The following is a 12,103-nucleotide window of genomic DNA, read 5'->3' as shown; positions in this document are numbered from 1 at the left end:
ACGGAGAGCGTAGGTATATGTTAGGCAATAACATAGGCACAGGCTAATTACTGCTAACTAACATGCTAGTTAACGTTAGTAATTAAACACAAACAGCAGATGTAAGTTGAAACTGCCTGCGAGCTTCTCCTGACTGTTCGGTAATTTGTTGACTATGTGACAGCAAGTCGCCTGGTTATGACACAATCGTTATCGCCTTTTTTTACAAAACCGTCTGCTACGGAGCCATTACGTAAGATACAAGGAAATGGAGCCTTTTTAAACATTGTCGTGTTTCTTTAGAAATAAACAACAGACAAATAGTCTTAAAACGCTTCAGATGTAAAGTAATTCGCCAAAATGAATGGCAGTCAATGGGACGCCAACTGCAGGTGATGGCTTGTTAGCCTATAATCTCCCCATGAGAGGGAACCTTTCCAGAAGCTTGCTTACCCCGTTGGGCAAATCACGTGATTAGGCACATGGCGGACAGACGGAGTGACACACACACACACACACACACACACACACACACACACACTAGGGCAAGGTACAGAATTAAATACTTTTTAGGAACCGACAGAATTGCCTCTAAAGTATCAAGTATCTAATAATGCATCGTCGTTCAATACCAAATTTCAATACTCAAGGAAAAAAATCTCATCAGCCTCAGTGAGCCAATAAGCTTGCAGCATGCATCTACCAAGATCTTGTAATGTTTGTGATTGGCTGTCTTACATTACATGTCGTAGAGACACACAGGAAAAACTCTACGTTTTGCACAGAGACAGGGCTGGAAAATGAATAGCAAGTTGTGCAAAAAATAAGTACTGTTTAGTAACCGGTAACCGGGTTATGCTTAATATACATAATGGAACAATAGGACGCTTTTTTAAAAATGATTGTCGTCTATGAGCCAGGTGTTTGGTATCTTTCAGCAACTGAGGGAGCCCAGCTTCCAAATATGGAAAAAATAAGATGAAGCAAGCCGTATTCCTTCAGTGAAAGAAAGTATAAAAGGAGAGAATGAAAATAGAGTTTTATTGATGGGAGGAGTAAAGTTTAGCACCATTAATCCTCCGACCCCACACTCTCTGGGAAGAAGACTACAGGGGAAAGGGAAGCCCTTCTCCTTTAACCCTTTCCCCTACTCTCCCTTCTCCTTTAACCCTTTTCCCTGCTGCTCTCCCTTCTCCTTTAACCCTTTCCCCTACTCTCCCTTCTCCTTTAACCCTTTCCCCTGCTATCTCCCTTCTCCTTTAACCCTTTCCCCTGCTGCTCCCTTCTCCTTTAACCCTTTCCCCTGCTCTCTCCCTTCTCTTTAAACCCTTTCCTCTGCTGCTCTCACCTTCTCCTTTAACCCTTTCCTCTGCTGCTCACCTTCTCCTTTAACCCTTTCCCTGCTGCTCTCCCTTCTCCTTTAACCCTTCCCCTGCTGCTCTCCCTTCTCCTTTAACCCTTTCCCCTGCTGCTCTCCCTTCTCCTTTAACCCTTTCCCCTGCTGCTCTCCCTTCTCCTTTAACCCTTTCCCCTGCTGCTCTCCCTTCTCCTTTAACCCTTTCCCCTGCTGCTCTCCCTTCTCCTTTAACCCTTTCCCCTGCTGCTCACCCTTCTCCTTTAACCCTTTTCCCTACTCTCCTTTCTCCTTTAACCCTTTTCCCTGCTACTCTCCCTTCTCTTTAACCCTTTCCCTGCTGCCCCTCCCTTCTCCTTTAACCCTTTCCCCTGCTGCTCTCCCTTTCCTTTAAACCCTTTCCCCTGCCTGCTCACCCTTCTCCTTTAACCCTTTTCCCTACTCTCCTTTCTCCTTTAACCCTTTTCCCTGCTGCTCTCCCTTCTGCTTTAACCCTTTCCTCTGCTGCTCACCCTTCTCCTTTAACCCTTTCCTCTGCTGCTCTCCCTTCTCCTTTAACCCTTTCCCCTGCTGCTCTCCCTTCTCCTTTAACCCTTTCCCCTGCTACTCTCCCTTCTCCTTTAACCCTTTCCCTTGCTGCTCTCCCTTCTCCTTTAACCCTTTCCCCTGCTGCTCTCCCTTCTCCTTTAACCCTTTCCCTACTGCTCTCCCTTCTCCTTTAACCCTTTTCCCTACTCTCCCTTCTCCTTTAACCCTTTTCCTCTGCTGTTCTCCCTTCTCCTTTAACCCTTTCCCCTGCTGCTCTCCCTTCTCCTGCGATCCTTTTCCCCAGCTTAATTAACTTAACTTTTTGAGCCACACATAAATAAATGCTCATGACCCCAGGAAACAGTCTTTCAAAGTTCATTATCTTACCGGCTCCATCCCGGACTTTTTTTTTTTTTTTTTTTTTTTTTTTTTTTTTTTTTTTTTAATCTTCTTTTGTTTTTAGGTCTAAATATTTAATTAAAAAAATCTAGTCTCTTAATGCTGACAGTAGCACATTAGACAGATAAATCAGTCCTCTGCCTCCCCCTAGTGCTCCATATGGCATTTGCAGGAATCTCCATCGCGCCCAAATACTAACATCCAATCAGAGCCGAGGAGTGGCTCACGCGGTGTCAGTGTCTGCTCGTGAACTGCGGTCAAACTAAGCAGCGCTGATTCAAATATGAATCAAGATTCTGTTACTGCATTTTCTATTTCTCCCCTCAAATGTTTTCTGAAACACATTTTGCTGTTTAGCTGCAATATGAGAGAGCTCCACCCATTGGTCCAAAACTCTCTCATCCTTTCCTTATGCCATTAGGAGCAAAGGAACGGAATTTTTGTGTAGCCTAGTACTGTACACTGGATATAGTGACGGCTTGAGCAATGTTTATGAACGTTACCATTAACTGTAACGCTTCCAGCCACACCCGTCCCCGTGGTTGTCTGCGTGTCCTGCGTGTGACGGTTCCGCGGATGGCGTCGCGAGTTATTTTCACCGTCCCCCGTGTAGCGTTTAATTTCCCCGTTGTTGCGCCCCCTTGCGCAGCCCAGTGTCATGGCAGTTCGTGAAATGGTCACGTTCGAAAATCGTGACCTGTACACGAAATAAATGAGAAAGTCGCGACCTGTACACGAATCAATAAATCAAAATAACGTGACCAGTTCACGAACTGCCGTGAGATCGGGTTGGACTATAACCTGATGTTCACCGTTCAAACACAGGCACATTAAACAAACTTTGTACGCCACTAAAAAAAACACCACACTCTCACACATACACGCAAACACACACACACACACACACACACGTACACCCCACACATTTACATGTTGATCTGTAGCCTCTTTGTTGTGTGTCTGACACCATCAGTGGGGGATTTATCAGCTGAGCTGCAGACTTTGCAGCTTCTTGAACCCATACATTATTCAGACTGTGGAGCGCGCTGATGCTTCCGCTGCTGGGCCAGATAGCAGCAGAGACGATCATATTAAAGTCAAACATGCCCCCCCCCCCCCCCCCCTTGCCAGCCCCTCTCTCCTCCACAGCACGGCCAATTCTGAACCAGGGATGATAAAACACTTTTTTTCTTTGCGAAGCGAGAAGGCACAGATCCGCATCATAGCAACGGCTGCCACCATGTATACATCACACACACACACACACACACCACACACACACACACACACACACACACCATACACACACACACACACAGAGATCACAAACTCCCTCGGTCTTATTATAGGTACTGCTCTCTCTTATTATCTGTCCACCACTGTCTCTGCTTTTTATGCAAATGTGAATGTGTGACTGAGAATGATGAATGAGTTATGCGCTCATTCATGCACATCATTTAGCTCGGCTTCAGGCAACAGACAACACATGCTAACGCAGTTAATGTCGTGGGAGCATTCATTTCTTTTGCTGGCATTGCAACAGATTAATGTTATGCGTGGCACGTCAGTCTGGCATGACAATTTTTTTCCTGCTACCTTTGGGGACTCGGTGCTACATCTACATTATTGATTGGAAATAATGAGACTGGCGTTTTAGATTGTGGAGCATACAAAAGGTATACTCATTTCATGTTTGCTGTGCTAAGTGCATGGAGAAGAGTGGCAGATACAACCCTGAGGGCTCAGAACACACTGTTTTTTTTTGTTTTTTTTTACTTGCTTCTTGCGTGTGAGAAACAGTCTGTAGCACCTGCAGAGGAATGGGGTAGTGTTATTCTGGTCTGTGCTATGATTCCTGTTAAGTGGCAGATTTTCTGTTTTCTGAAAAGAACATTGGTTATATTACAAATAATCATGTTACCATTTACAATGATATAAAGGCAATCTGTGCATTTGGTGAGCAAGACTCCCATTTTCCACTGATATCACGTGAGGAGACTTTTCCGAAGACAAAAAGAATATTTTATATTCCGATTTAAGTCAGAAGCTTCAGTAAAAAATAAATGTAGAACATAGTCAAGGACAATTGTCCTCATTCAGAATGGTGCTTAAATAAATGACAGCATCATCCCTCTGAAATGTATTACATGTCCTTTATGGGTTAGTTGTGTGTTTACTCAGTGTATTGATATGGATGTTATTTTGTATCAAGTCAACTCCAAACTGTAGGTGGAGCAGCCGGTCTTGGTATTTATATATAACCTGTTTTTTGTTCATATTGATGTTCACCTGACAAAGCATTACAGCTATTTAAATAAATGAATGTCTGTTATATTCAAGCCATTGCCAGAGGAGTTGATACAAAGCTAATTAAGCTTGTCATCAGGCTGCGGGGTTGATTGCTTAATTGGAATCCTGCTGTGATCTTGCAAATGTAGCGAGCGACATTGAGTTCTGCTTCTGAAGACATTTAGCGGAGGTGTCCTCTAAGAAGACGTTGCTCTTTGTCTTCACCTGCACAAGAAGGGCTGGATGCTGAGTGAGTAAAGTTTAGATGTACTGTAGGTCGATTATAGATAATTGAAAAACACTTGACTGTAAAACATTTGAGAAATGATGGATCATGTGAAAATAGCTATTCAGTTAAGCACATAGGGACTAATCAGTGCTAGCTGTCAACCATATGGCGCCAGCTCTCATGGGAGTGCTAGACACTACTTCCTGCAGTAATGTTGCATGCCAGTGTTCTACATTAACGGCAGACTTGTGTTTCATAGAGAATTATTGTGTTCATACAACAACGTGTCAGGCATTAGAGCTGGATTTTATAGTCAATACTTTATGAAGTGGATATTGCAAAAGTTACTCAAATAAATGGTAAATCTTAATAGGAGTATGATGTGGAGTCACACTCAACTATCACCAAGATTAAAGCTTGCCAGAATGGCACAGAGTCATTGTCAAGGAGTTTGTTATAGCTTTAGCTGTGGAGCCAAGGACGTAGGTTTAGTCCTCACGTTAGGGTTGGACACATTATAACCGGGGGGGGGGGGGGGGGGGGGTGAGGGGTATAACACTTCATTTCCTGTGTCTGAAATTGTTGGAAAACGATTCTTAGCACTTCCAGGACATCCCACCTACGTTAAAATCTTCTGATAATCTGTGTTCGCGTTATCTTCTCCCGTTGGAATCAGTACAGTCAGGACCTGCAGCTAGTCTCCTAAAGAGGCGTGGCCGTGGTGGAGCCAACGCAACACAGGTACAAGAAACTACTCTGAGTCGATGCGCCTCGGTAAACCGTCTCTTCATTTTTGGCCACTGCATACAAATGTCCTTTTTCTTTGTTCCCAGTTGGAAAAAAGTTGCATTGTTTTGGCCAAAAAAATGGCCAAACGTGGATGTTTTTCTGTAATAGTACTTGGCATTAAACAATTTAACAGGGGTTGCCAGTCTCTCAAGATTAATAAGCTTGTTGCGCCTTAAAGGTCAACGCTCATAAAAAAAAAACTTTATTCCACATTTATGAAAAAATATGTGACGGTTCCCAACCAAACATTTGAGCCAGCATATCATTTTTTTAAGATTTTTTTGTTTAACCAGGTAAGACCTATTCAGATCAAGGATCTGTTTTGCAAGGGATAAAGGATATGAGGATGAGAACAGGAAGGAGAACATCAGGGATTTGGATTAGGGTTACTGTTTCTTGCCAACTCGGACTGTGTGCATTGGAGAATTTCAAACAAAAACTTTATTCTCAGCCTCTTTGCTTCTTAATAATCTTGCTGGCTTCTGTTTTCCTCACTTTACCTCCATTTGCATTTCTTGTCTTCTCGGTTTTTTTTTACTCCTTCACATCTCTTCTGTTTTTTTTTCCTATCAGGTGATTCAGACCGTCCGAGCAGCAGATCTTGACAACTTTGCAAATGGAAGGTTTTCCTTCTATGTTCCTGCTGAGATTCCAGCCAATCCAAATTTTACTGTGAAGGACAACGGAGGTAAGACTCTCTAGTGAGCACACAAATATCCATATCTATAAAATGCATACAAATTCATCAGAATGCAGGAAATGGTACAATACCTTCATTTTTGTTTATATAGGGCTTAACATAGTACTCAAAGACACTTTACAGTAAAACCAGCACAGTAAGAAACAGACGAAGGAATCACACCAACACATGAAACGAGCGTATTAAAAGCAATTTAAAAAAAATAAAACCAGTAACTAACAGTGGATAATATGTGACTATTTTACGTGGAAGGCTGATATGAAGAGGTGTGATTTGATGTGTCCAGGTCAGTACTGTCCCAGATGTGTATGGGTAGGGAGTTTCAAATGGAGAGGGCTGCGATGTCCCCCCAGGTACAGTGCTTGGTCCTGATTGGTGGAGTGAGGAGGTTTGCGTCAGAGGAGCAAAAGTAACGGGGGTTGTGGTGGTGGAGCAGGTCTTTTACGTAGGAAGGAGCCTGGTTATGGAGGGCTTTATGGGTGAGAAGAAGGCAACACAAGGGTTAACTGCTCCTCAGGTCTCTGCAGGGTAAACCCAGACAGCTAGCTAGACTATCTGTCCAATCTGAGCACCCAAGAGGATTGTGATTGGTTTAAAGAAATGCCAACAAACCAGAGCACATGTGTCTCCCATCCCAAAATGCTGTGTGGACTAGCCAGACCCTCCTCCATTCTGCAGCATGTGGATGGTCTGGCAAAGCAAGACTAGGGAACAGGGAGCCAGTGGAGGTTTTGAAGGAAAGGGGTGATGTGGTCACGGGTGTGGGTGAGGAGGCGGGCAGCAGAGTTTTGGGTGTTGGAAGTTTAGTTAAGGCTTCCGCAGGTTAAGCATACAGGATGCTGTTGCAACAGTCATTTCAGGAATTGATTGGAAGTAACGGCAGCATAGAAGGTGAGTGAAGGGCGGAGAGGGCGAAAGAGTGTTTTTGAGGTGGAAGAGACAGTTCTGCTTATTTGGTGGATGTAATTTTCAAAAGTGAGTTGGCTGTCGAAGATGACTGAGGTACCGGATGTGTGGGCATGGAGACAGGGTGGAGTTCTTGACAAGGAGACTGAAGTTATAGGTGTTCTTTGTGAGGGATTTTGGGCCGATGATAATCCAATCAGATATGACTTTCAAAGTTTCCTGAGGACCCGGAGGCACACCTTAGTGTGTCCTCCCAATTTTAAAATTAAACCTACACCATCATGTGGATGGATCCACGATCATCAAGAATTTTACCTGTATAGACCGAGTCAACCCACGTGTTTAACTGTCCTTGCTTAATGTGCTGTTTTGCTGTCTCCTTCACCTTTGTTGTACCATCCTCCCGCTCACCTACCTCTTTCCCACACCATCCTCCCTCGCCCTCCTCCACCTTGCCCCCCAGACAACACTGCCAGTATAATATCTCATCGGCGTGAGGGCTTCAGCCAGGACAGAGACCTGGGATTCTTCAGCCTGGTGTTGGTGGTGGCTGACGGCGGGGAGCCTCCACTGAGCAGCACCGCTACACTCTCCCTCAGGGTGTGTGTGTGTCAGAGGAACCCCAGGGAGCGCAACAGCAACAATGTCTGTCAGGCCCAGGCTTTCCTGTCTTCGGCTGGTCTCAGCACCGGGGCTTTTGTAGCCATATTGCTTTGTATTATTATATTATTAGGTAAGTATGTGGGAGGGAAAGTCTGTCTATCTTTGTCTGGTATTTCCAAGACATTAAATGCTAGGAAATGGAAGTACCCCTGATTAAAGACCCTATGTGTATAATTTTGTGTTGTTATCTATTGCATGAAAATGTGACAACCCAGGTTTAAATCTGTGCCGCCCTATGCACTTTGGCTAGGGTCTACTCACCAACTGCCCAAAGCCTGAAGCCCAGAAACGTTCCAAACACTAACACATTCTTCTAATGGGTCATAAGGGATGATTGAGAGGGATTACTTTTATATGTCTATATATTTTTTTGTTAAAGTGTAATACCCTATGTGTAGACATTTTTGTTTTGGGAATAAGATAATCCCAAATTGGTGCAGTCTATCTGTTGCCTTTGCCAAAGTTGAAAATTCTTCAATGTTCATCGTGGTTTTTAAAAGGTTAAAATCTATTCCTCTCATTGGACAAACCTGATTCCATCACATTATGTGATGCATCTGATTTAGTACTTCATCATAAAAAAATGCATTCATTTCTTCAATTTGTGTTTTAAATAGAACTATTCTTGTGTTGAGGATATCCCAATCGGTCTTTTCAATACAACATTAGTTTTTAATACCTAAACATGAAAGCTGATTCATTAGCTCCCAAACAGAAAGAATGTTGAGTAGACGGTGACGCATTGTCTTGAAATATCTCTAAAAAAGGTTGCCATGAATAAAGTACATGTAATATTAGGTATTATAAAATGGGTATTTCAAATCTATTTGAACAGAAAGCCATATATATTTTTCAAAGCAATCCAATATGCAATCATTTTATTTTATGTCATTGAAAAAGTACTTTGGATGTCCTTGGTTTTCTCCCTTACTCTCTCTGTGCCTCTTTGCCTTTATCTCTTCTTTCCACCCTCTCCTTCTCACTTCCTTCCAGCAATAGTAATGCTATTCGCCCAGCTGCGTAACAAGAAAGCGAGCAAAGAGCCGTTGATTCTCTCTGAAGAGGACATCAGAGAAAACGTGGTAACCTATGACGACGAGGGAGGCGGGGAGGAAGACACAGAGGCCTTTGACATTGCCGCGCTTCGAAATCCCAAAGCCTCCGAGCCTGGCAGGAGGTTCCACAACTACCTCGGCCATGGACCAAGCCCATATGGAGAGGAGGATGAGCTTGAGGAGGGCGAGGAGGGGATCACGGTGGTGAGTAGGAGGAAAGCACGGGAGTTAGATTACGGGAAATACAGCCCGGAGTTGGAAACTAGCTGGTTTGTCATTGACTGCGTTCCGCGAGAGATCAGCCGGTCGGCGCCTTCGCTCCTGCTCGACGGTCAGGACATCATTCAGCAGATCATCCAACAGAAGGTGGCCGAAGCGGACTCTGACACCCGGGGCCCACCGTATGACTCGCTTCAAACGTACGCCTACGAAGGCCGCGGGTCCTTGGCCGGCTCAGTCAGCTCTTTGGGTCTAAATGCGGCCGTGCCCGAACTAAACTATACCTTCTTGGAAGACTGGGAGCCAGAGACGCAGACACTGGAACCAGTGCAGCAGGCTACAAGTCAATCTAACCCTGACACTTAAAGATTTCCATCTGAAGGTTGTTTTTTGTTTTTAAAACATTTGGCCAGATTTGCTGAAACGGATTGCTTTTTAACTTGCGCCATTTAAAAATGGGTGTGGGGATGCAAAATGACTGCCGCAAAAAAGCTGGCAAATAGGAACTGTGATGTCATGTGAAATCAGAGGATAAGAAAAGCCATTTATTTGTAACAGGAGAGAAGAACACAGACGCTGAAGGGAGATTTGTGGAAATATCCTAGCTCTAGTGCATTGCTGAAGTGTGGGACAAAATGCAAACTGAGAGCAGACCAGAGTTTTAACATAAAGGGTGAGCTAACGTGTTCTCCCTCTGCTCTGCTTGTTATGTGTGTTAGTTGAAAAGGTACAGCTATTCCTTGGTCCAAAGGATTCCAGTCTTGATCTTCCCGGTTGCTAAAACATTTTTAAAAAAAACGAGCTGTATACCAAACTGATTTGGAACATGCTGACCCAGTGTTTCTTATTCATAAAAAACAAAGAAAGATCAAGAGAAAACTGATGGTTGCTGTGGAATGCACACAGGTTGCAGATGTTGTAAAGGCCAACGAAAGCTACAGGCCCTCCCCAGATCATAGTAAAATTAGTATTTACTCATTCTGTAAGGTCATAGAACCTTAAAAATGTAACTTATCAACCCCTAACCTACGCTATTATAAACAGAAACTATACCCATTTTCCACAATTAATGCAAAAATTTTCACACTTTGGACCACAGAGTTCCACCCATTGTCTTGAAAACTTTGTTGGTCTTTTTGCAGCTTTTCTTCTTAATTTATATCACCAGCAAGAAATGCGTCGTTAGATCATTCTACTACATTAATTCACAAACCTTCCAAAACACTATTGAAAGTCTTCAGCGGATTTAAAACTGTCCAATGATAAAGGTAATAAAGAGGGGGCACATGACTTAGGTTCATCTGAGGCTTTGGTGCAAGGTTCCTTCACATTCCTCTGTTTCGGAAACCTGGACGTTCCAGATATACAATTTTATTGTTTCAAATCAGAAGATCTCTCAGTACACTTTCCATACAGAGTAGGTTTAGACCGCACTATAATTTAAAAAGACTCAACAATTTCTCCAAGAGCATGAGACAGCGTTGAGGAAAAGCTCAACGCTGTCTCCAACAGGCAGAAAGCTCGAACAGAACCTGACTCTGGGTCCGACCAGTTATTTGTTTGTTGTACTCTTGATAATTCTAGCAATTTGATTTACATAGCCCATTATCACAAACCACAAATTTGTATCAAGGGGCTTTACAATTGTAACACCACACGACACCTTCAAGAGACCCTCAATGATGACATGATTGTCTGAACTGTGCCAGAATAGTATGCAGAACCCATGGCTAACGTAATGTTTTATTTAATAAGTCCTTGCAGTGGAAATAAGACTATTGGTAACACCAGCCATGTTTCCATCCACACGTTTTAATGCAAATTAAAGTTTTAATTAGATTTCATTCATCAATATCGACACAAAATTTGTAAATGTGGGAACGTTATTTGCCGAATAAAAGGTGATTACGTTTGACGTCATTTTATGGTTGCAACCGGCCATAAAACGAAGGAAGTTTTATTATTTATTACTTCTGCCACGCTTTCTTTGAAGACATGGCAAGTGCCACAAAGACACATATAACGTGACGAACAAGGAGACTTTTTTAATGGAATTTAAGAGCAAAATACATCAATTTTAGATAGCAAAAATTGTTTTGGCCTGGGCGAATCGTCTGGCCTTTACATGCATCTGCATCATCAGAGCGATGTTTGGATAGCGTCGTCGTCTTGTAGTATGTTGCTATCAGCTGGCACATGAGCACTATTACAACTTCTCCGATATGAATCTTTTGTAGACGGCGCGATCCATTTTGGCTTGCAAAACTTTGGTCGCAGATGTTTGCTTAAACGTTGAGCGATTCAGTGCGAAAATTAATGGAAACGCCTTCAAAAAGTCAAATCGATATATACCAATTTGATCGCAAAACGGCACACAACGTCATTATGCATAGGTGTTTATTCATTTTAAAGGCATTGAAACATTGTTTTTAGCCAACTTCAGATAATTCGATCGACAAGTGGATGAAAACACAGCTGTCAAGTGCAGTTTATAATCTAGATCCTTTGATCAAACCTGCTCCCCCCCCCCCCCCCCCCCCCTCCCAGCTCTTTCTTAACCTGGCTGACTTCTGTGAATCTACGGAAATTTTTCCGGTATGCATATTTTCAATGGTTTAAAATCAGTGAAAGGACAGAACCTTTTCAGATGTTTTCAGAGTGGAAATGAATGACTGACTTAGTTGACCGAGGAAAAATCAGGAAGATGGAGGAAATGAAGCCTATTTTCCCTGGTGTATGTTTTTATCGGTGAATAAAAAGATCAGTGATTTCAGAAAATGGTTTGTTCATGTGCATTGATTGGTTTTGGATCCATATGTGCTATATTTAGTATCTATTATTAGGGCTGATGTGGCAGATTTTTGGGAATTCTCATTACGTATTGTGATAAATATGTAATTTATTGACCCTCTCTACAAAAAAACAACCAAAACACTCTTCTAACTTTTCTACTTTTTTCCATTTGTTTTTCTTTTCCAGTGCTCCCAACGGGA

The 12,103-nt window shown here is 42.9% G+C and overlaps 1 protein-coding gene across 1 annotated transcript in view; it reads left to right on the top strand.

The window, feature by feature from the left end:
* Positions 1-11,888, top strand: part of LOC116699629 (cadherin-18) — an 88,946-nt gene extending 77,058 nt beyond the window's left edge. The window contains exons 10-12 of the mRNA XM_032532305.1: positions 6,141-6,255; positions 7,637-7,906; positions 8,830-11,888. Coding sequence (XP_032388196.1) covers positions 6,141-6,255; positions 7,637-7,906; positions 8,830-9,476 — 1,032 coding nt within the window. The 3' untranslated portion in view covers positions 9,477-11,888. The remainder of the gene's footprint in view (positions 1-6,140; positions 6,256-7,636; positions 7,907-8,829) is intronic.
* Positions 11,889-12,103: the final 215 nt, after the last annotated feature.

This window comes from Etheostoma spectabile, chromosome 12, assembly GCF_008692095.1.
Source record: "Etheostoma spectabile isolate EspeVRDwgs_2016 chromosome 12, UIUC_Espe_1.0, whole genome shotgun sequence".
Classification (NCBI taxonomy): domain Eukaryota; kingdom Metazoa; phylum Chordata; class Actinopteri; order Perciformes; family Percidae; genus Etheostoma; species Etheostoma spectabile.
Note: the sequence above shows the minus strand (reverse complement) of the source record. Positions and strands in the feature narration are given on the sequence as shown.